The sequence below is a fragment of the Eumetopias jubatus genome, unplaced genomic scaffold, assembly GCF_037043125.1.
Source record: "Eumetopias jubatus isolate StellerSeaLion01/CBP00866 unplaced genomic scaffold, mEumJub1_p1.0 scaffold_2, whole genome shotgun sequence".
Classification (NCBI taxonomy): Eukaryota; Metazoa; Chordata; class Mammalia; order Carnivora; family Otariidae; genus Eumetopias; species Eumetopias jubatus.
In genome coordinates this window covers 110,567,516-110,593,295 of record NW_028274808.1, presented here as the reverse complement: position 1 = coordinate 110,593,295, position 25,780 = coordinate 110,567,516, and the positions used below count along the sequence as shown (strand labels likewise).

Here is a 25,780-nt window from a genome sequence, read left to right as displayed (position 1 = left end):
TGACTCTCATGAATAAATAAATAAAACATTTAAAAAAAAAAAAGAGTAGAGACCTAGACCTGGGCCTATTGCCTAGTGGTGTTCAATAAATACGTGTTAAATGACTGACAACAATTCCTGAAGAAGAAGCCTGAATCTCTGAAAGGCCAGAGAGTATATTCTAGACTAAAGGACTTCTGTAAGACTTGACCCCCAAGTTGAACAAAACTAATCTCTATATTACTCTTTTTACTGCCCTGCTATATATATTCTGTGCCTTCTGAATCTTCATGTATATAAGCAATTTCTGTTCACTCTGTAGCCTGACTGAAGAGCACATAACTGCTTGACTTATCAAGTTGTCAGACACAAGCCAAAATAGGGAGAACTTCAAAATGTTCCTTAAGCTCCATCCAGAGTTGGCAGTAAAAGGCTGATGTTCTCTGTGCCACTATATATAATCATAAAGCTTTTTGTAAAACATTTCTAAGGCAACTTTTTATAAGAAACACTACTGAGAGCCAAAGCAAAATTTCAAGAATGAAAATGTTGTCATTAGAGCAAAGCAAAGAGGCCCATCAGGGAATGTTTTTGGCTTCCCATGGTGATATTTGTTTCTGATTATATATATAATATTAAATACTTTCCTCTGGGTTTTAAAAGGCTTTTAAGAAAGGAAATAGGGGCGCCTGGGTGGCTCAGTCATTAGGCGTCTGCCTTCAGCTCAGGTCATGATCCCCGGGTCCGGGGTCGGGCTCCCTGCTCAGCGGGAAGCCTGCTTCTCCCTCTCCACTCCCCCTGCTTGTGTTCCCTCTCTCGCTGTGTCTCTGTCAAATAAATAAATAAAATCTTAAAAAAAAAAAAGGAAATAAACCAGATTAATTTTCTTTCTAATTTGTGATATCCAAAGGCATATTTTCTAGTTTCTATAGTCCTAATTATCAAAAACAGGAAACAGTCTTTAAAATAAGTCTTTAAGGGGTGCCTGGGTGGCTCAGTCAGTTAAGCATCTGCCTTCAGCTCAGGTCATGATTCCAGGGTCCTGGGATTGAGCCCAGAGCAGAAAGCCTGCTTCCCCCTCTCCCTCTGCCTGCCGCTTCCCCTCCACCAACTGCCCACTTCCCCCCACCCCCCTTCTTGAGCACTCTCTTTCTCTGTCAAATAAATAAATAAAAATCTCTTTTAAAAAGATAAAAACAAGTCTTTAAGTTTCTGTCTATTTTAATTCCCTCTCTGGGCCTGAAGACATTTTAATCAAAGAGTCCAAGTAACTCATTCTTCTCTTCTTTATTTTCCATTGACAAATAGCCTGATATTTTCTCTATTCAATAGTCTATAATTTTCTCAAAGAACAGATAAAAGATATAAAAAGTTTTTTGTTGTTTTTTTTTAAACACTGTCCAACTTCCCTTCAACAAAATGGGTAGGGTAGTTTGATGTGTGTTTTCTAACATCTCCAGGCAGTTAACTCAGTTCTGACACTATCCCCTGGAGATAAGATCACAGATCTCACACCTTAAGAGCTCAGCGCCACAGACTGCCCTCCTTTTGATGCCAAGTGCCGGTCCAAGTTGTTACCTGTGCTTCTAACCAACTGGTTCTAAATTGGAGGTTTCCATGACCCCACCCTCGGTTCAGTGAATTTGCTGGAACAGCTCACAGACCTCAGAGAAACTTTTACTAGTTTATATATATAAAGGATAATATAAAGGATACAGATGAATAGCCAGATGTAGAGGTACATAGGACAAGATGTGTTGGAAGGAGCACTGAGCTTCCATGTTCTCTGTGCAGATCACTCTGCTTACATGTTCACGTGTTCACTAACCCAGAAGCTCCAGGAACCTCTGTCCTTTTGGGCTTCCATGGGGGCTTCATTGCATAGACATGATTGATTAAATCATTGACCATCACTGATTGATTCAACTTCCAACACCTCTCTACCCTCCTGGAGTGCAGGCGGTGGGACTAAAAGTTCTAACCCTCTAATCACCAGGCTTTTCTCCTGGCAACTAGTCCCTACCCTTAGTTAACTAGAGACGTGCCAAAAGTATCCTCATTAGCATAACAAAAGACATTTATCGCTGTCCTCCAGTAGGAAATTCCAAGATTCTAGGAGCTCTGTTCCCAGAATGGGATGAAGACCAAATATATGATTGACCCTTGAACAACACAGGTTTGAATTGTGCAGGTCCACTTATACTTGGATTTTTTACAGGACTATTTTTTCCTCTTCCCTATTATTTTTTAGTAGCATATTCTTTCCTCTAGTGTAGTTTATTGTAAGAATACAGTATATAATATGTATAAAATACAAAATATGCTCATCAACTATATATGTTACAGCAGTAAGGCTTCCAGTCAACACTAGGCTATTAGTAATTAAGTTTTGGAGGAGTCAAACGTTATACATGGATTTTTGATTGTACAGGTCAGTGTCCCTAACCCCTGCATCCTTCAAGGGTCAACTGTATATTTCTTATAAATCACAATATCACCGGTAGTAAGGAAAAGATTTATGAATTAGTTGTATCCCCCTTACCATCCACTGAGAGAGACAGACATATCCTTGCCATTTATAGAAATATACACAAAGGCAAACACCCTACCAAATGCTCTCAAGCCTCCAACAACCAACACACACCAGAGGAACACTTAACAGAGACAAAGACACAAATCTTCAGATAGATGCTAGACAGAAGACAAAAGGAACAAAAGAGACAGAGAAATGTGTATTACTTGCAAAGGATGGACGGCTACTCTGGCAGGCATCCAGCAGCACACCCAGGCACAGCCCCTGTGCCAGGGAAGAACAGAGGTACCCCGCTGGGGTGTAACGGTGTATTACACACACACCCCAACACACATGCTCTCCTCTCTTCCTCACAAACACACTCTTACATACACACACTCTCTCACGCACTCCTTTTCTAACACTTTCACACACACACTCTCACACATACAATCTCTTAAAATCTGTTATGTACATAATTACTCTCACACACTCCAACAGTCTCACACACACACACAATCTCATATACACATTCTCTTCACATACAATCTCACACACATACATACAGTCTCTTAATGTACATTGTCTCACACAGTCTCACAAACGCGCGCGAACACACACATTCGCTCTTAAGTCTCACACACGCCCCCGTTGGCCCCGCCCCCGACGTGGCCCCGCCCCCTGTGAGCTCCGCCCCGGGGGCCGGGGCGGGGCGAACCAGTGACAGGAGAGGCCGGGCCGGGCTGGTACTTCTGGCACCCTGGCCAGCCGGGCGCGCTCCAGAGGCTCGTGTGTGTGGCAGCGCGGCCGATCTCCGGGCGGCCCTTGGGTGGCGGCCGCTGCCTCGTGTTTCACGCTCGGCTCCTCCGGCGGCCGTCCCGGCGGCGGGAGTTGGCGACGGGATGTGCTCGGCCGGGGAGCTGCTTGGCGGCGGCGGCAGCAGCGGTGGGGAGCGCGACGAGGACGGGGACGTGCTGGCGGAACGGCCGGTGGCGGGGACAGAGCCGGAGCCCGGGGCGAGCCCGCGCCGACGCGGGCAGCGGCCGCTGGAGGAGCGCGAGCAGGTGAGCGGGGAGGGGCGGCGCGGCCCGGCCGGTTTCCCGAGCCCCACCCGGCGGCGGAGGGAAGTAGGCGGGCGGGCGGAGCCTGTGCTGTGCTCGGCGTGGGGCGCTGGTCGCTGCGGCGTTCGGGGAATCTGCCCCGAGGAGCGGTTAGACGGCGCGCTCTGGGCCGGGCTGCGGGGTTGTGCGTGCGCGGCGGCGAGTGCCCCGGGATCGAGTGCCAGGCGGGGTCAGCACGGCCCTTCCCCTGCTGTTGGGCAGAGGAGGCTCAGGCCGACACCCAGGGCTCTGTGGAAGTACCCTCCATAACGGTCACTTATCTAAAAGCCTTACATGTAAACACTTTTTTTTCAACTTCAAGTCCATACCCCTGTGCTGTGTTTTAGGGAATAGCTGCTCCCTTCCTGCCCTCCATCTTGGCATTTCTGAACCCACACCTAGCGCCTCTGAAAAGGTGTGGGTGTATTTCTCTAGATAAGCAATCAATGTCTGAAGGCATGTGTAGGAGCGAGTATTACAATAGATATCTTGACAGGGACTCTCCAAGAGTAGGTTCTTCACATGAACACAAATGAGATCTAAACTTCATTTTAAAAGTGAAAAAGCAAGAAAATTGCTTTCAGTTAGCAGCAAAGGGAAAGAAGTATTAAGAGGCCAGAAGTTATAAGGGAAAGGAGAAGTTGGGTAATTTTTGAAACTCTGAATTTGTTCTCACTACGTGAGTATGATAATAGGCATTACAACATATCAAATGTCTTCAAGATTAAGCAAGAAATTTAATAAAAGAAATCGAATTATATGTAGGATGGATTTTCACCAGCAAAAACAGTAATTAGACTCTTGAAAATACCTGAAATCAGCCAACCTTCAGAATCACATTAAGGAGCAGAAATTCAAATGATTATTTGCCTTTGCTCCAGCCTATACTGTTGGGACAATCAGTTGATACCTGTCTCCTTTCATTTTTCTCCATCTGTCCTTTTTGTCACATTTCACAAACTCCAATATCATCACTAAATGCATTAATAAAGTATAACTTCTAGTATTCCAACATTTTATTTAGAAAACAGAAATACCATTGCATGGCACACATAGAATATGCCTTAGCATTAGGCTGGCTCACCATGTGGAAGTATAATTCTTCATCCTTATGACAATATAAGAGATGGCATGGTGACTGAAGCAAATAATTGGTCACTAGGAGATCTTCCTGATTCCCTTCCTAGTGCCCCCCGCCAAATATACCATGACTCAGTAGCTAAAGGGCTTAGTTTCCTCTTGGTTTAGTTGTTCAACTGGAAAAGTGAAGAAAACAGCAACAGGAACTCCCTGGATGGTGGTGGTGATGAGGGGGATACATTTGAACCGAGGTTCTCAAAGTAAATTTTCAAATGTTTTAAGGGAGCATGGAAAATATTACTTCATTTACACTTCTGTGGATTTCACATCATCAGTATCTGTGGTCTTACCAAAATTGCTTATGGTACAAAGAAAAAGGATGAAACAAACAAAAAAAAAATGAAACATATCCTAGAAAACATATATCCTATCACTTTGCATACCTGCTTCTTTCATTGCCTGTCATGGAAATTTATTTTCCTGTACTCCTTTGAAATGTTTGAAAATGTTATTTTTTTATCAGATGATGTATTTATGTACTGCAAGCCTACATAGACAATAACTGAAAATTACACTAGAGATATGCACTTACCCCAAATCAGCACCAAAGAAGAACTTCTATCAAGAAACCAAAAATGAACAAAAAATTGGGGCAATGCAACCCTTTGGTATAAGAAGCAAGCTTTTGTGATAAATCATTTATTGATAATATTATCACCAAGGCTTGTTTTCTTCTTTTTTTTTCAAGTCCTGCAAATGAAATTTAAAATTTTTATGCACTCCCTTGCAATGATGGTAACTACAGATATACCAATGCTTGGGGAAGAAGTAAATGAATTCAGTGACTATAAAATATAACCTAAGGATTTGTTTCATCTAGTTTTTCTTTAGGGGATGGTGTGTGTTTGTTATTTTAAGAGCGCACCGACTCCAAATTACAAATAGAATATTTTTGAAAACTTGATTGGCAGACTAGTTATTTAGAATTTAGAGTGAATTTTTTTCTACAGAAACAATGATAGAAAGAGAACCAACACTAATTAGCTGGAAATGAGGCAGAGGCTATCTTGCTGGTGTCCTTTCTGCTTAGCACACTCACTTGGTGTTCCACAGTCTTAGCCTTACGGATGTTGAGAGAGAACTGGTGGCATCCATGGGGGCAGCAGCGGTGGCCTCCATAGAGGCTCTTTTATATGTGCATCAAGGCTATGGTGATGCTCTTGAACGCAGTAGCTCTAGAAGACACCTGACTTTTGCTCCTCCAGCTTTCAGTGATTTTTTTCAGCCCCTAATTTTTTTGTATTAAATTCTTTCTATTTTTATTTCTTTCACTGAGTTTTGCCCTTACCTGATAACTTGATGAAGTTTCTTCAGTTAGCTCATTGGTATGATACCAGCTCAGAATGTATCTATAGCTTGGTATTTATTTCATGTAAAACTGAAATAGTTATATAGGTATTTTCTTTTTTTTTTAAAGATTTTATTTATTTATTTGACAGAGAGAGACACAGTGAGAGAGGGAACACAAGCAGGGGGAGTAGGGAGGGAGAAGCAGGCTTCCCGCTGAGCAGGGAGCCCGATGGGGCTCAATGTAGGGCTCCATGTGGGGCTTGATGCCAGGCTCGATGCCCAGCTCGATCCCAGGACCCTGAGATCATGACCTGAGCCGAAGGCAGACGCTTAACAATGGAGCCACCCAAGCGCCCATCATTTTCTTAATAACTAAGGTATTTTCCATAGTATTTTCTTAATAACTAAGATTGTCAGCATCATTTTTTTCTTACTATTTGTTCTTAAATGCCACTCCATCTGAGAGAAAACTAAGGTTCTTTTGTCTCTCCAGGTAGGGTGATTGACAAAGGAGGCCTGGTTAAAATCAAGTATCCTAATAGTCTATAGCAACAGGAACATTGGGCTGATATGGTCCAATTCTATACTCATCTGGGATTGTATAGTCCTCCTTGTTTTCATCACTTTGGCCATCTGCATTTTCACTTGTATCTTTGTTGGGATCATTAGCATTCTCAGCAGATTCAGCGCCTGGTTCTGTATTTTCCTCATTTTTAATTCCACTTTGCAACGCTGCTTCATTTTCTTGATCAAGTTCCTCGATCTTGTCCACCTTTTTTAGCTTTTTCTTTGCAGCTGCCAAACTATGTGATACCTAAACAGGATTTTACTGTAAGCTGTGTTCACTCTTTTATACAAATGAAGCTGCAAAGAATACTCATTGCAACAGCCTTCCTCATTATAAGAAATTAAAGAAATTTCTGAATAAATTAGCAGAAGAACGCAGGCAGAAGAAGGAAGCTTAAGATGTGCAAGAAGCTTAACGATTTTAAACAAAATAATGGTTCTTTGTTTTTAATGTTAACCTTTTTTAAATACAATACTGATAGAAGAAAACTGTTGTAGTCTTTTGTTTTAGTGGAAAAATAATAGATGTCTCTTCATGTGTTAAGTGTTAACAGCAAAAATACATATACAGTTAAGTTAATGAAGTATTGTTTTTGTTTTATCAGAATGGTAACAGACTGAAGTACTTTGTAGAGACTGACTCGCTGCTTAAGACAACTTGCACCACTAAGAAAAAAGATGTAGAATCATTTAGAGAAATGAAATTTAGTTCAAGCTTCAAATTTAGTTCAAGCTTCAAAGAAATGTCAAAACTTTTGATTCCATTCAATAAAGAACAAAACAAACAAAAAATCAAGTATCCTAAGAAAGGAGGACTTGAAAGAATAGAACACGTCCTTTAGATGAAGGAACTGTGTCAAGTTTGAAGTAGGCATCAGGCATCTAAGAGATAAGCAAGGGAAAGAGACAAAATGCCCAAGGGATTGAAGGGAAAGGGCATAACTATCTCAAGTGTGTGTTGTTCATTGTGTGTATGAGAGATGATTCAATTATGTTCATGACTATGAACGTCAGGTGGCTTTATATAAATAAGAGAGTCTCTGATCTGCATAACCGAAAAGGCTAAACATCTCTAGTCCTTTTATTATATGCCTACAATGTGAATAGCATCTGCATAGATGTGGCAGTTCACAACCTGAATAACCTAAGATGGCCCTTCTTACCTCCTAGAGCATAGAGATCCCATTATCCTCAGATTGACTTTAGAATCATTATCTTTAGCTCTAAGGTCTTTCTTTATGATTATTGAAGTAATGTACTTTGGAAAATGTAGAAATAAAGAAAACTCTAAGGAAGAAAACAAAAGCATTTGAAATCATACTCCAAGTAACATTTTGTTAAAAAATATCAAACATTTAAAAAAATGTATCTCATACATTTGGTATTACTACATTCATCTCTCTCTCATATATTACTATAGCTGTATATATGTATACACAAATATATTTTTAACATGTTTTTTTAAAGATTTTATTTATTTCTTTGACAGAGAGAGACACACAGCGAGAGAGGGAACATAAGCAGGGGGAGTGGGAGAGGGAGAAGCAGGCTTCCCACAGAGCAGGGAGCCTGATGCGGGTCTTGATCCCAGGACCCTGGGATCATGACCTGAGCCGAAGGCAGACGCTTAATGACTGAGCCACCCAGGTGCCCTATTTTTAACATGTTTTAATGTAATATTGAATTTGCTTACTTGTTTTAACTACTTAGCATGTTGTGTCATTTTCTTGTGTTATGAAAAATTATTTGTAAAAATTATTTTTAGGGCTGCCTAATAGTCCATTTTTCTACTACTGTACACTTAAGGTGTTTCAAACTTTCTTTTTAAATAATGCTGTAAGGTTGCTTATAAATCTTCACAGTTCTACCTTGCAGAAGATTCCTAGAAATGAAAGAACTAGGTCAATGAGTCAAACTCATTGAAGCTTCTTGGAACATTCTGAAGGATTGCATTCAAGAAAGGTCACATCAATGTACACTTCCAACATTGGTGTGTGAGAGTGCTAATTGGAAACCATCCGTGCCTGTAATGAATGCTATAATTTATAGATTAATCTTTGCCAATTTAGTGGGTCAAAATTATCTTATGTTGTAAAATATTGCTGGAGATTTCATATATTTATTGAGCATTTGCCTTTCTTTTTAATCATGTTCTTTGGTCTTTTTTGACACTAAGATGTTAATCTCTTACTTCACATTGATTATAAATATTTTCTCTGCTTGCTATTGACTTTATAATTTTGTTAATGATGTTTTTGATTTAGAAATGCTTTAAATTTTTATTAGCTAAAGGAATTTATTTTGGTAATTTCATTTGCACATATCACACATACACGCATAATATATATACAAATCTATATCTGTTTAGAACATTCTTTCTAATCATACAATCAGTTAAATATCCTCCAATATTTTCTTATGTGTGTGTGTATTTATGGTTTTATTATTAGTTTTTAAATTCTGCATGTTTAGTCTCTTTAGAATAACTTTATGTATTGTGTGAGGTATGGAACTAATCTGTCTTGTTTTGTTTTGGTTTTTTTCCCCAATGATTGAATAATTCACTTTCTCCCTGGCTTTACAATCCTTTATAGTAGTTATAAATAGTAAAATCTATATTAAGCTTTTATATTTTTGTTGGTATTGTGAAAGGGATTTTTTCCCCACAAATCATCCTTTTGCTGCTGGTTTCTAGCTACTGGCTTTTATATATTTAGTTTTTAACTAGTTACCTTTCTGAATTCTTTTATTAATCCTAATGCTAATAAATACCAGTATCTCTTAGACTTAATTATTTTGCATCTTTTAGATATATAATCATCCAGTCTATAGATAAGGTTGACTTTGCTTCCTTTTAAGTGTTAATGCTTCGTTTCTATTTCTTGCCTTTGTGGTACCTAGAACTTTCAGATCAATGCTGGTTCATAGATATGTAGGTGAATAAATGAAGATAGCTTTATAAAAGCATTTGCCTGGGGTGCCTGGGTGGCTCAGTCGGTTGAGCGTCTGACTCCTGGTTTCAGCTCAGGTTTTGATCTCAGGGTCCTGAGATAGAGTCCCCCCTGGCTCTGCACTCAGCGGGAGTCAGCTGGAGAAATTCTTTCTCTCTCCCTCTCTCTCTGCTCCTCCCACTCATGCATATGCGTGCACTCTCTCTTTCTCTCTTTAAAATAAATAAATTAACTAAAAATAAACAAAATAAAAGCACTTGCCAGAGTATGTTCCACAGGATTATCTGTTAAAAAAAAAAAAAAACTGCGGCAGAAGGAAGCCTTAAACTTCCTCTTTGATCTATTAAAAGTTTGATCAACGGTATAGATTCTAGATCCAGAATACCTGGGTTTGAGTCCTAACTCTGCACTTACTAACTGTAACTTTGGGCAGGTTAATTAACCTCTCCAGACTTCAGTTTCTTCATCTATATAAAGAGAATAATAATTGTATTACTTTCTAGGATTGTTGGGAGGATTACATGAGTGAATAATGTGTGTAAAGTGCTTACAGCAATCCCTAGCACATAATAATCATATAAATGTTAGCTTTGGAGGCTAATTTTCAAACAGAACCCACACTGAAAAGAAATCTAAGAAATACAGTTTTCAAGTTTCCTAGCCTCTGCATTTAGAAAGTCACCATAGGAGGAAGGTGCTCCTCAGTTTTAATGTGCATACAAATCATCTCTTGTTTAGAACAGATGTAATTTCCTTGGTCTAGGGCGAGGCCTAAGATTTTGCATCTCTAATAAGCACCCAAGTGATGCTAATCTTATGTCTGTGTTCCGTACTTTGAGTGGCAAGGGAATAGAGAGCATAAGGAAGTCAGTTGGTAGTATTCACCATATTTGCCCTTAACATAGTAGATATATGTAAGGAAGTCATTTAACTATTCCCTAGAAGGATATATTTGAACTCGTGGTGAGGTACAAGAAGCCAACAGTCGTTCCTCAGCCAGTGATTTGTTCTAGGTCCTACAACTAACTAGTCCTGGAGAAAACCAGAACCTGGGTCTCCAAATTCTAAAGCCAGTGTATTTTCATATATTCAAAGAGGCCTCCCACATAATGGGGGAACAGTCCTGACAAAGCTGCTGCTCTCCCTTAGACTGTGTAGTTCAAAACTAGATATCTGTTTATACCTACTTCTTTTCACACTTTTATTTATTCTTTATATGTGTATTATTTATCTAATAGAGGAATTTGGTCCTAAGCAATTGTGGGAACTGGTTAAGCAGTCTGTAAATCTGTTGAATCATGTCTGATGTTGGAGCTTAAGGTCCACTGGGCAGGCAGTTAGGAGGAAAGATGGATAAATAATGGGGAGAATCAGGAGCAGCCTGGAACCCATAAGCATGTGCTGAAACTCCAGGAAAACTAACTGGAACCTTGACTTTCACTGCTTCCCAGCTTGCCAGTGTGGATGACCTGCTAGAGCCAGGGCCTTTTCTCAAGCAGCTGAACACATACATCTGGATGAGGAATTGGAGAAGCTGGAGGAGGATCCGGGGAAAGGGAAAGCATTTGCAGGCCCAGATGCTGCTTTGTGCTGACCAGGTGAGGCAGCAGATCAGCAACAACACATGAGCTAGAGTGGTTATTGCTTCCCTTCCATCCTCCAATCTTCCAAGAATCCCATGGCGCGACCTAACTTTGTGTTGTGGAAGAGTCCCTCAGTCATGAAGATTTAAAGCCAGGTTCACCACCATGTCTTGCTGAATGGTGTGTTCTAGAAAGTGGTTCAGTCAACTGGGTGGGTGGGGCTGATGCTGGGGAAAAGGAAGCCCCAAGGTCTGGATTGAAGAAACTGGATGATGTTTGCCCAAGATTTCCAGGGCCATGAGTCAGAAATCATCATGAAAAGAAAATGTGACTCATTAAAATGCAGGTTCTGATTCAGTAGATCTGGGGTGAGGCCTGAGGTGCTTCATTCCTCACAAGCCCCCAGATGATGCTGATGACACTGGTGAAGGGACTGTACTTTGAGTAGCAAGATCTGCTCCCTTTCATGCTTTTTTTTTAGATTTTCATTTATTTATTTGACAGACAGCGAGAGAGGGAACACAAGCAGGGGGAGGGGCAGAAGGAGAGGGAGAAGCAAGCTACCTGCTGAGCAAGGAGACCTAGGTGGGGCACAATCCCTGGACCCTAGGATCATGACCTGAGCCTAAGGCAGACACTTAATGACTGAGCCATCCAGGCGCCCCCCTTTCATACTTTTGAAAGCAGTTTCCAAGCAATAACTGTAACAAGTGTTATGAGCTTAGTGAATTCAGCCCTAAACTTAACCTCATCTTGTTCCCAAGGACATCCAGTCTTTAGAGTAACTCAGGGAATAATTTTGCATGTGGTAGGCATCTTTTGTTTGTTTTTATCATTATTCAGAGTGGAACCTCTAAATCAGTGGTTCTTTACTGGGACAGTTTTGTTCACAGGAGACATTGGCAATGGCTAGAGACATTTCTCATTGTGAAGACTAGGGGGTATACCACAGGCATCTAATAGAAAGAGTCCAGGGATACTGCTAAACATCCTATAATGCACAGAACAGTCCCTTACAACAAAGCATTATTTGGCCCAAATGTCAATAGTGCCAAAGTTGAGAAACCCATCTCAAAATGTATTAGGGTTACAGCAGTTTGAGTTGTCAAGAATAATTACTCTGCTAATAGATATTTCAATGGATAGTAAAAATTATTTATTTTCTGAAGACTATGTGCAAAACGGGTAGTCACTCAACTGATCATTTCTCTTATCTCTTCTTCCAACAACATCTCTTAAACAATGCTCTCTATTTTGCTCTCTCTCTCACATCCTTTTTCCTGCTTTCTCTCTTACTACCCATCTCCTTTCTCTCTCTTCCTATTACTCATTCTCCCATTGTCTTTTATTCTTCCCTAACCATCTCAGCTACTTTCTCTTTTTCTCCATACATCTCTCTACTACCTCCTCTCCTCTGTAGAAGCTAAGCATTAGGGAACAATGAAAAGGGTTTTGGAGTATGACAGTTCTAAGTTTGAATTCTGGCTTTTCAATTTTACTAGCTGTGTCATTCTAATCACTTAATCCCTCAGAGACTCAATTTCCTCATTGTAACAGGTATTTTGCTAGCTACTTCTTAAAGTTTGTATAAGGATTAGGTGACATTTTGTATTCAAAATACCTAGCATATAGTAGACTTTCAGTGAATATTAGTTCCTTATTTTATCCTTACCTTTCCTGTCATTTTTCCCTCTGGTTCCCTTCCTTTTATTCCTCTCAACTAATTGCATCATAAAACTGTATTTTTAGTACATGTAATATTTAGGTTTATAGAATAAATATTACTTATGTATTGAATAAAGTATTAAGATTTACTAATCTAAAAACTAACTGTTTAATATTTCTCTAAAAAAAATTAACTCGCCAACCTAAATTATGTTGCATTTTGTGGGGATCTTCAGTTGATTATTTTTTCAGTTGTGAGTCACTGATCCTTCCTAGGAAAAAGAATATCCACCTTTCTATGTACAAGTTATTCTCAATTTCCTATTCAACAAAAGTGGTAAAGCAAGGTTAAAGGGAAAAAAATAAAAGTACCATGATGTTAGCTTATCCTGAGAGGCCTAAGTAGAAACTCTTTATCTTTATCCCTACCTTCTTTAAGCCTTAGGACATTATGTTCATTTTCTGCCTTCTTCTCTGGAATTGCAATCTTATCTTGCTGTAGCAGCCTTCAAAAACATTAGGAGTCCCTACTGGTCATGTTTGGTTCATTAAGTGTGTTGTGTGTTTGTGTGTATGTGTGTGTATATTTAAGGGAAATGATAAGACAAGCAAAGAGTAGTTTCATTTCAGCAGAGAAACTGAATTTCTAGTTAACTTGATGCAAAAGATATTTTCTGTCTTCTGATCTATTTTTCCCCCATATCCAGTGGGGTTTTTTTTTTTCCATTTAACCTCATGGGCAGCTACACCTTATCTTGGCAAAGAAAGAGGAAATTATTGGCTTTATTTGTTGTTGCTGTTTTCTTACAGCATCAACTATAGTTTATCAGTGTTCTGATCAAAGAGAAAGCAGAGTGCAAATGTTTTGAACTTTATGGTCAATATAGGATAAAATTATTATTAATACTTAATATCTAAACATAGTATTAAGAAAAATTTCTATTTGTGGTTTTTACTATGTTCTCTTTGATATTTTCTAACATCTCTGAGATTTTTTAATTCTCTTTTTCAATTAATCTGAAAAAAATGATTTTTTTTATCTTCCTGATCAAAATTTTACTTGAACATATGCAGACCATCTACAGAGGCAGGGAACTTACATTTGATTTCCCATGACTGGCAAATTTCATCAGTCTGGTTGAATTCAGAATTCCTTATTTACGGTGCTCAGAAGTAACATATAACGGAAGCTATTGTCACTTCCCCAAGTTGAGAGTTAAAAAGGAAAGTCAGAGCGCCTGGGTGGCTCAGTCGGTTAGGCATCGACTCTTGGTTTTGGCTCAGGTCATGATCTCATGGGTTGTGGCATCAAGCCCCTCATCAGGCTCCGTGCTCAGCAGAGAGTCTGCTTTGGGATTCTCTCCCTCTGCCCCTCCCCATGGCTCATGCGTGCATTCTCTCTCTCTCTCAAATAAATAAGTCAATCTTTAAAAAAAAAAGGAAAGTCATTTTTAAGGAAACATATTTGATTTTGACTACTTTCAATAGACAAGCTATTCCATCTTGTGGTAACATCTAGTGCACCACCCTTCACATATAAGATACTCAATGTCACCAGATACTTCATGTCTTAAAAAATATGTAGATTTTAGGAAAAGTACAAAGTGTAGAAATTTTTAACCTGCAGTTTGAATTAATCATATTCTTCACTTCATGGCCTAATACTATCTCTCATTAGATCATGCATAGCCCTTTTTCTTCTTTACTTATTTTTTTATTATGGAACAATTCTCTTCCTCTACAATAGGCAACTTTTTTTTTTTAAGTAATCTCTACCCTCAAGGAGGGGCTTTAACTCATGATCCTGAGATCGAGTCACATGTTCTACTGACTGAGCCAGCCAGGCAGCCCATAGGCAAATTTTAAGCATGTTTAATAGCTTTGGCTGAAATTGTGTTATCTTTTTGAATACTTGATGGTTTCATTTGGGTATGTTTGCAAATGTGATTAACACATTGGATCCTAACTCTTAACTATAGAGAACAAACTGATGGTTACCAGAGGGAAGGTGGGTAGGAGATAGGTAAAATAGGTGATGGGGATTAAAGAGCACACTTACCGTGATGAGCACTGGGTAATGTATTGAAATGTTAAACCACTATATTGTACACCTGAAACTAATATAACACTGCATGTTAACTACACTGGAATTAAAGTTTTAAAACTTAATAAAATAAATAAAATAAAATATTGGATCCTATTGGTTAAAATGGAAATGAATACAAATTTTCATATTTTTCAGTTTACAATAATTTGACAGACCAATTCAAGAACTAGCCAATAGTACACCTGAAACTAATGTGTGTATCAATTATACTTCAATAATAATTTTTTAAAAACAATTTACAGTACTATATATTAAAAAGGGTTACTTGAACTGTGTATAAATTATACTTTAATAAACCAAACCAACTTAAAATAAAACAAACAAAAAGAACTAGCTGATATTCTCATTGATTTTCTCCTCAAAAAGTTTTTTTTTTCCTTTACTGGTTCTATGTAATTTTAGGAGATAAGTGGAAATAAATAATAAATGCTATAACTTTACATCTAATTAGAAATTGCAAACAAGGAGCACCTGGATGGCTCTTAATTTCTGCTCTTGATTTCAGCTAAGGTCATGATCTCAGGGTCATGAGATTGAGCCCCACATTGGGCTCTGCACTCAATGGAAAGTCTGCTTCCCTCCCTCTCTCTCTCTCTCTCTCCCTCTGCCACTCCCCTGCCTCTAAAATAAATAAGTAAATCTTAAATAAGAGGAAATAGCAAACAAGTATAAATCTAATAATAAACATATTATAAGTTATATAATGCTGTAGTTAGGTAAAGCTTTATATGGTTAGTAAATTTTTATGTTTAACATATTATTTTTGTACATTTTATAGGAAATGAAAACTACAATTATATTTAATATCCAAGGAACAAGAAAAATGTCCAGCCTCACTAGAAAGAAAAGGAAATGCAAATTGAAACTATTAGGAATTATTTTTCACCCATCCAGTTGTTAAAGATTAAAAAGATAAGTGGTGTGGGTTTAGAGAAATTGTATGACATAAGAATACACTACAGTTAAAAGTATAAACTGGTTCTGTGTTTCTGGAGGGAAATCTGGTATCAGACCTCATGAGTACATACTATTATTGCCCCCACTTTAAAGATGTAAAAAATGTAGCACAGGGAGGTTAAGTAGTTTACTGAAAGCATCACAGCTAGTAAGTTGTGAAGTTGAGATTCGAACCCATGCTTAAAGCCTGAGTTTTTAACCACCAAGCTAGTGTTGGGCCATGAAACCAATTTAGTGGATTGTGAACAGGATAAGATAGATAAAAAATGTTAGACTCTATCACACATGGTATGAGTGTCATTTTGTAGAATTTTAGTTTGTATGTACTGGGTCAAGGTATAAAATATATTTCTAATGCAGATCATAGTCAAGATCCCAAGTCAAGATCAAGAAAATAGCCAGCTCCTTTCTGTCTCAGGATTTTTGCCTGGACTCTTTTCCCCAGATCTTCCCTTGATGGATCTTATATCATCAACCTGTTACCTCTCTGAGATCCCAGCTCTGCTTACCACGTAGAAAGAACCTCCAACACATCCCAACTTCTTCTATTTCACTATTATATTTTCCTTATAGCTCTTCTCACTATTTGAAATTATCTTAATTTGTTTGTTAAAGTATTTATTCTCTGCCACTCTCCACTCCCCCCTCACAGGCTCACAGAAGAACATGAGGGCAGAGATCACATTTTGTGGCAAATGCTTCAATTATTTTGGCATCTCTGAGGTGCAGTATAGAGTCTGTAAAAACTTCTATCCAAAACAATACTGCTGGTAAAAACTCAATTGATGTTTTGGCTGAAGTAATGTGGCTTCCCAGGGGTAATTATGACAAAAATTAGTTTTGAAAGAGAGAGGACTCTGTATATAACAGGAACATTCTCTATTGTCAGAATCAGCAGAAAAGAAACTAGTAGTGTTAGTTGTGTATTGACCTAAGGATCCTTCTAAGATACTTGTAAGAATGTAGTCAAGGATTGTGTTTCTTGATATGCTGTATTTTAAAACCACCCCATTAGCGAGAAGGCTAAAGGCTAATGAACATAGGATCTTGAAATACTAACTGGTATTAACTTATGTAATTGGTCTAAATTTGCAAATTTAATTTTTAATTTTTCTTGAGCTCGACATAGAAAAGATAGTAGATAAAACCAAGAGCTAACATAAATTAAAATTCAGATCAGTCATTTTAATAATAGCATTGTTAAAGGATAATTTTCAAGAAGAGGTAAAAGTATAGTGTCATTAAATATAAAATGATCACATGTTAAGGATTTTACTTAACTCATCATTAATGAGGAAACCAAGCAAATGTTACAGCTGATTCACAGGTGAAATCAAAAAATCAAAAATGTATATGGGAAAAAGATATGTTGAAATAAACTTACAAATGTACTCGAAACTGGCTTTTTCCCATAGGCAGGGGAGGGAAGACAACTGAACTCCCCTGGAACAGAATTTATTTGTGTGTCTATAGATAAGAATTATTTTTCATTGCTATTGGTTATCTGTAAATATAGATGTAAAATACCTCAAAAGCTATGAAAGCTAAGCAATATTCTCAACAATGCAGTTTCTATATTTTTTTTACTTTTTCTTAATTTCCTTATAGTAATAAAGAAACAAAGTAATTTCTAAAATTTGCTACATGGATAGATTAGTTTTTGGAGTGAGGGTACTTGATCTCTCCTATTATAATGTTTCATGCTGCTAGAAAATAGTAATTCTATTCTCATCTTTTCCCATGGTAATATTATATATATATATATATATTCAATGTGCATATAAAAATACATGATTTATATGTATGTGAAAAGCAAGGATTGATTCATATTTGAAGTTCTTTCTGTTGGGTTATATAGCTAAACTTCCCCTGATACTAAGATAACTACTGAAAAATTTTGATGAGAACGGGATTGCTGCTTTCATATCTATGTTGAGTTTTTATTTAGCACACAAATTCCAACTGCTTGTTCATATCATCCTGGCATGTGTCAAATGGTTATTGGTTTCAAAGACAATTTTGTCAACTGAAGAGTTTCACAGGAATGTAGAAGTACATTAGTTTAAGTTTTTAAATTTAAAGAAGGGTAAGAACAAAGTGATTTCTTCATAGAGAGTTAACCTTAGTATGACCATCCCTGGTGTCAATCAGATTACCCAGTGTAATACACTGGAGAATAAATATATGAAGAAAAAATTAAATACTGAACTTCTTCATTATGCAATATGTATGCATAGTCTATTTAACAGTAATATAATTAAAAGGATATAATGATTCTGCTATTTCAGGATAATAATATTTTCCCTTTGGAGTTTAAATGATTAACTATTTGGAAATCTGTCTTTGGACACTCCATACTTAGCCACTGTTTTAAAACCTCAGTTGCTTTAACAACCTGGCCATAGACTGAAGATATCTTCTTTTTCCATTTGGTTCATACTAAACATCAATTGCTTTAACAACTGATTATTGTTATTGTATTATAGACAGTTTTCTGTATTATTTGTTTGTTCCTTATTTTTCTGTTTAGTGTATGTTTTCTCGATAGCTTTTTATTCATTCATTCATTCAAAAAATTTATTGAGCTCCTATTTTCCAGGTACTGTTTTAGGTACCCAGGGTACAAAGAAACAGGCCCAAATTTGCTTTCCTCATTAAACTTGCATTGTAGTAAGGGGAGAGAAAATGAATAAATGAACAAGAAACTGGGTTATAAGTGCTATGGAAAAAAATAAAAGGAGGGAAGGTGGTAGGAGTGTGGGTATGGCATAAGGTTGCTGTTTTAAAGAAGGTGATCATGGAAGGCCTCACTAAGGTGATATTTGAGCAGAGAACTAAAGGAAGTGAGAATTACTTGGCTGTGCCCCTTCTTTTGCTTTGACTTCCTAGGACGGTAGAACCAAATTTGAGGTTTGGTTTTAGTAATTGTGGTAACTTATCTTTCCCCAATCTAAATTCTCAATTCTTTCCCACCCATCCCACCTTCCAGTTCTCTGTTTTTTTAATTACTATTTCATTTGTTCCTACTGTAAGTAAATTCAAATCCTTTGTGGAAAGAAGAGAGGGAAAAGTAAATTAATTATGGACTTACAAATTTCATCTCTTAAAAAATACATTTCTTAAGGAGTATCATATAATCACACCTTATAATGAATTTGTTTAAATATTTGCTTTCTTTTTAATGACTGACTCAGTTCTTTTGCACAAAGGTTTGCATCACAGTTTATTAGAAAGAGCTCAGGTGTCTTCTCTGCACTGGGAGCAGCTCTCCAGCCACAGCCCCTCATCCCCTGAAAATGTATGCCTGTGCAAAGTTCATCTCCACCCCCTTCTTGGTCAGGAGCACCTCTCAGCTGTTGAGCCAATCACTGTCTGCAGTGGTGCTAAAACCACCGGAGACACTGACAGATGAGGTACCTTATAAGAGCCTCAGCAGCTTGGCAGCCCCACGTCCCCTGGCAGCCTCACGTATTCCTAACCGCAGCTTCCACACCAGCACCATTTCAAGGGACATCGACACAGCAGCCAAGTTCATTGGGGCTGGGGCTGCCACGGTAGGGGTGGCTGGCTCTGGGGCTGGAATTGGGACTGTGTTTGGGAGCCTCATCATTGGTTATGCCAGGAATCCCTCTCTGAAGCAGCAGCTCTTCTCCCACGCCATTTTGGGCTTTGCCCTCTCGGAGGCCATGGGGCTCTTTTGCCTGATGGTGGCCTTTCTCATCCTCTTCGCCATGTGAAGGAGCCTTCTCCACCTCCCATAGGTCTTTCTCCCGTGTCTTGTCTGCCCTGTATGTTCCTTTTCCTATACCTCCCCAGGGAAAGTGGTTGGCTCAGGGTTTGACAGAGGGAAGACAGATAGATACTGTATTATTAAGATCTTAAAAAAAAAAAGAAAAGAAGGAGCTCAGATTTATATTCAGAAGTCTGCCTTCAAATCGTGGCTGGTTCTCTGATTCTGGGGAAGTCACTTGACCTCTAAAGTCTAACAACACCCACATAATGACGTTTTGGAGGACCAAAGGCTTGGAATGTGTGTGTTTAATAAGTTTATTGAACAGGGGCGCCTGGGTGGTCAGTCACTGGGCATCTGCCTTCAGCTCGGGTCATGGTCCCAGGGTCCTGGGATCGAGCCCTGCATCAGGCTCCCTGCTCCACGGGAAGCCTGCTTCTCCCTCTCCCACTCCCCCTGCTTGTGTTCCCTCTCTCGCTGTGTCTCTGTCAAATAAATAAATAAAATCTTTAAAAAAAAATAAGTTTATTGAACAAATGGCTAATAAGCAAATAAAAATGGGAGGGGATTCCACTTAAAAATGGGGGAAAATAAAATTAAGACTACAGGGATTTTTTTTTCCTGGAAAGATTAAAAATATTTTGCTAATAGTTTTCTCTTGGCCAGGGTGTGATTTAAAAAGTGAGAGTCTTTAGCATATAAGCCATATAAGCAGTAATAAAATCATTAGAGTACATGAAATCTTCAACGGGAAAGACTATAGAGTAAGAAGAGAAGATGGCCTACAGATAAGTCCCTGAGGAGTTCTAACATAAACTCAGAGGGAAATGAGCCAGCAAAAGTAGACCAAAAAGGACAAAGGAGGTGAAGATATCTAGAATGACTAACGGGTTTCTTGTTTGCACTTCTGGGTTGTACCATTCTCTGAGGTAGGCGACCCTGGAGGAAGACCAATTTCAGCGCAGATGATTTTGAATTTGGTACAGACCATGTTGATTTTGGGCTTCCTATAAGCATCTACATGGAAATGTTGAATATGGAGTTGAGCATACAAGTCTAGAAATCTGAAGAGTTGCCTGAGCTGAGAAGTAATGCTCAGAAAAATAAAAAGAAACTATGAACCTTTTATAAAAGTGCAGGTCATTTTAATTAGTAAGGGAGAGTGCAGCAGTGTTTTAATATGGTGATTTGAGTATATATCCTTCCTTATATATTAAAAATAGCTTACTGGGATGGAATATGGATAATTTATTTTGTGTACCCCATAGCACTTACCTTGCTCATAGTAGGCATTCAATTATTATTTACTGAATTGAAATAAACTGACTAAAGGGATTATTTTGCAAGGCCAGGCTGTTCTGTGAGTCAAGGATTGTGAATTATTGGAGTTGGCATTAAGTAATCAGGTTAGTGGTACTCAGGGAGGACGTGACACACACCAAGAACCAGAGTGTGGTTTCCTGAAAGTAAGCAGCTGTCGGTCTGGCAAATCAGTTAGGTCTGTGCAGATTTGCCACAAGTAGGGCACAATACATCTTGCATAAAACGCAGGTGCAAAACATGCTAAGAGGAGAGGATCATAACTTTAGAATGTAACTACAGACTTTATTACAGTGGGCAGAAAACTTATAGTTATTTTCACTATATCACCATTTACCTAACATTGAAACAACTATTATACTTCATTATAAAATAAGGTGGCTTTATGTAGATATACTTTTTTCAAAGTATTTCTTCTGGAAGAAACATAATAGGCACACATACTTCTCCTTATTATAAAACTAGATTCCTATAGATTCTTTAGTGCCATAAAAAATAAATAGCGAAATTTTCCCCCACTTCATCTAAATGGTTGATTAATAATTTAGTAAGCATTTCATTTCAAAAGAATTGCACCATTATGGTTAAATCAGAACTGCAAAGAAAAATATCCAAGTCACTGGATTTGACAAAAAGTGCAGTGTATAAAACAAGAAGCTATTATTGTACAAAACACAATAAACAACTCCCAAGCATTGTTATATTAGTGGCATTTTTGAAAATTTTGAAAATTTTTGAAAAATTGTCATATTCGTAAGTACTGTTAACTTTGCTATAAGACAAAATCTCATTATAGACCTTAGTAAGAAAATAAAGATGAGTTAACTTTAAAGGCAACTTTATTCCAATAAGGATGTTTCATATACTCGCATAGTTCTGTTAGATATAACAGTCATGTTTACCTTTAACTCTTCAAATATAATATGGAGAAGATATATAATACCATAAGCAAGTAGAATTTTCAGGTTTTCATAAAGCTATACTTTTGTGGCTTAGGTACAAACTTAAACTCCTGTCCTAAAATCTGATTTTCCCCCCTAATGTTTCAAGTTATTTAAATTCTAGTTAGTCAAAATATATAGTGTAATATTAGTTTCAGGAGTAGTATTAGTGATTCATCACTTACATATAACACCTAGTGCTCATCACAACAAGTGCCCTCAATAACTGATTTCTGCTCAGGTCGTGATCTCAGTGTTGTGGAATTGCCCCGCGTCAGGCTCCATGCTCAGCGCCGAGGTGGCTTGAGATTCTCTTTCCCTCTGTCCCTCCGGACCCCCATGTGCACACGCTTGGACATGCTCTCTCTCTCTCTCTCTCAAATAAGTAAATATTTAAAAAAAAAAATCTCTTATGGTTTGCCTCCCTCTCTCCCCTTTTTTCCTTTCCCCTGTGTTCATCTGTTTTCTTCCTTAAATTCCACATGTGAGTGATATCATATGGTATTTGTCCTTCCTTGACTGGCTTATTTTGCTTAGCATAATATCCATTAGCTCCATCCACATTGTTGCAATGGCAAGATTTCATTCTTTTAAAATCTAACTTAAAAGAGGTATTCACAAAGTCATAAATGTTGATAATTCTTTTAAGTTTTATTTATTTGAGAGAATGAGAGAGAGAGAGCATGGGAGGGGGGAGGGTCAGAGGGAGAAGCAGACTCCCTGCTGAGCAGGGAGCCCGATAAGATGCAGGACTCTGATCCTGGGAATCCAGGATCATGACCTGAGCCGAAGGCAGTCTTTTAACGAACTGAGCCACCCAGGCGCCCATAAATGTTGATGATTCTTTCAATAGAATCAAGCAACCAGAACAATGGCCTTCAGTAATAGACCTGGTACCTTAAAGAATCCATCTTCATCTAGTTGGTGCTTTAGATTCTGACCAGTGCCTCTAATTTTGTAATATCTTTGCCTTTCTTGGTTTTGTTTTTAAAGGACATGTGACTTGCCTAATACATAAGTTGCACAATTCCAATCAGTATCTCTATTTTGCTTCTTTTGTTTCAGGAGTAAAAATGTGTGTTACAGTATAAAATCCATTTTTGTACTTAGATGTATGGGTGAGAGCATTTGGAATTATGAATATAGGTTAACCTTAAAAACAAATAGCAATACCTATAAGGAAGGAGAAGAGAGAAGAGTGGGAAAGATTTGGAACAATGAATATGAAAAATTGGATTAACAGTTAGCAAGAAGTAGCTGCAAGGACTTGAGAGTATGGAAGGAGTACCAGGAACACTGAACCAACATGGTTTTATAACAAGGCATCTGAGCACAATTTTTACCTTAACACTTAGCAGCCTAGAAAAAGGAGCAAGGAAATTGGAGGCTACTGAAAGTGAGGGAGTGGGAGAGAACATGCGACTATGAATTCATAGTTGAAATAGTAGGCAGTGGATTCTAAACTGCAAGGAGAGAGTAAAAGCCAAAAGGGCTAAATCTGTAACTAACCCAGAAGTTTTTTTTTTTTTGGCTTTTTTTATAATTCATAATTACTACTTTCTTAATATTTGTTTTCATGTATTTGTTTATCACCATATGATACTGTGTCTTATTGGTATTTTAGGAATGTGAGACTCCTGTCCTTTTGAAAGAAAGTAATGATCTTTTTCAAAAAAAAAATGTCTTTCTTTTAGAGGCTGAGTGGGATAGTGGAGTGGATTGAGTGAAAAATAATTACAGTGTTTGGAAGTGAGGGGAGAATTTTCAGTCTAAAATGCCTCTGAAACTGACTTCCAACTTGTTTCTATCGTTGTTCTTCTTCCTTCATTTTTACCTCTCCAAATTATATTCATTCAAAAATTATGTTATTTATAAAGGCAGCCTTCCTATGATAATTGGAGCACATTCTACTATGTTAGGACTATTGTTCATACTACTAAGGCAAGACAGTTGCAAGGGGGGGGTGGAATAAAAGGTGGTTATTTTCTGTCCAAATAAGATACATTTTTCTTTTTTAACTGAATATAGTTGGAAAAATGAAACCCAAAGAATCTGCCTCTGAAGTATTTGATGTGCTTAGTCCTTATGCCAATTTATGTTGCTTTTCTTGGGCGGGGGGAAGGGGGCAGTGGTGGGATTAAGAATTAGAGATTGGTTTGGCATTTTTTTTTTTAAAAGACAAATTTTAAATCCTGGTCAAATATTAAGTATCACACTCGAGACCAGAGGTTATACTGTAGAGTGAACCCAAGGTAAACACCACAAAACCATTTTTAAATAATTTAACATTTTTGCTGAATATAAATGAATCCAGACAAGTGTGACTGTTTGAACTGCTGTTAAAAACTGATCTGTTAAAACAAATAGAATGTGAATAATTACAAGATTGATTTTTTTATTTGTAAGAAAGCATATAGTGTAGGGCTTTAGAACATGGACTTTAGAGCAGAATGCCTGAATGTAGGTCTTCACTCCACCAATTACTAGGTGATCTTGACAAAATTACATAATCTCTCTTCCTCAGTTTCCATTATGTTTTGAAGATCAGAGTACTTAAAACATTGCCCAGCACATAATATTCAGTAAATGTTAAGATTTTTTAAATTAATAAATATGTTGTGAAACTCATTAAAAACTTCACTTAAACATTATTTAGTTGTTGTTTATAAGGCTTATACATCTCTACATAGGGCCAGCCTTTAATATGAAGAGGAATAAAAAACAAAAATGAGTCTTTGCAGGTGATTAAATGCTGAAGTAAAGATATTTTTGATAACCACAGAATCAGTTTATAGTACATCAGCTATAACAACTGTTCTGTTATATAACAAGACAAAAGCAGTTAAACATACCATATCATTTTTTTAAACATCATTTAACTAAATATTTGAAAGCCTTATGTTAATGATTGTTTTTGGTGGTGGTGGTGGTGGTTTTTTTGCCAACTCTCCTGATTTAATTTTTTGACCAAATTGGCCTTTTTTGAACTAAAGGCCAAGCATTTTACAACTCTTACACACATATTTAGCCTTAAAATATACTTATTTTTACATAAATGTTAACCTCCTTACTAAATTTTTTTAGCTTTTTAAAGTTAGGGATATAGTCTTATTTATCTAATACATTACAGGCACCAGAAAAATGTTTGTTTTTTTGTTTTGGGGTGGTTTTTTTTTTAAAGATTTATTTATTTGAGAGAGAGAGCACATGCATGTAAGTGGACGGAAGGGAAATGGGGAGAGGGAGAAAATATCAAGCAGACTCCATGCTGAGCGCAGAACCCATCTCGGGACTCGATCCCACGACCCTGAGATCATGACCTGAGCCAAAAACCAAGAGTCAGATGCTCAACCAACTGAGCCACCCAGGTGCCCCCAGAAAAATGTTTGTTGAATTGAATTGGTTCTATAAATAAAAGTTTTTACAGCAAAATTATAGAGCAATTATACTTACAGCAATTATAAATGTTATATTGAATATGCATGATAACTTAAGGTAGTTTTATTCTTATATGTATTGGGGATATTTTCTTCTTTGCTTATTATTTTCTTTTTGGGCTGCCAGGGATTTAATGTGGGGAGTAGGAAGAAGACAGTGATTTTAATGCTGAGAGCATTTTTTTTTTTTCTTAGAGAGAGAGGGGGTGGAAGAGGGAGAAGGAAAAAGAGAATCTTAAGCAGGCTCCATGCTTAGCAGGGAACCTGGACGTGGGGACATGGGCCTGATCTCACAACCCTGAGATCATGACCTTAGCCAAAGTCAAGAGTCAGACATTTAACTGACTGAGCCACTCAGGCCCCCCACTGTTGAGAGAATTCTTGATTTACTCTTGACATTTCTGCATCTTTTAAAAACTTTTCCAGGAGTTATAAATACTAATAAAAAAGTATTTTAATTATGCTAAAAATTATTTTAGAAAACAGATTTGGGTGTGACAT

At 37.7% G+C, this 25,780-nt stretch overlaps 1 protein-coding gene and 1 pseudogene across 2 annotated transcripts in view; both read left to right on the top strand.

The window, feature by feature from the left end:
* The first annotated feature begins 3,226 nt into the window (after positions 1 to 3,226).
* The window catches only part of FAM241A (family with sequence similarity 241 member A), a 39,911-nt gene continuing 17,357 nt past the window's right edge, over positions 3,227 to 25,780 (top strand). The window contains exon 1 of one of the 2 annotated variants that reach the window (XM_028121295.2): positions 3,227 to 3,555. In XM_028121295.2, coding sequence (XP_027977096.1) covers positions 3,394 to 3,555 — 162 coding nt within the window. In that variant the 5' untranslated portion in view covers positions 3,227 to 3,393. Of the gene's footprint in view, positions 3,556 to 10,932; positions 11,138 to 25,780 lie in introns of those variants that run through there. The other variant, XM_088021073.1, reaches the window with a different exon arrangement.
* Positions 19,101 to 19,659, top strand: LOC114222656 (ATP synthase F(0) complex subunit C2, mitochondrial pseudogene; annotated as a pseudogene).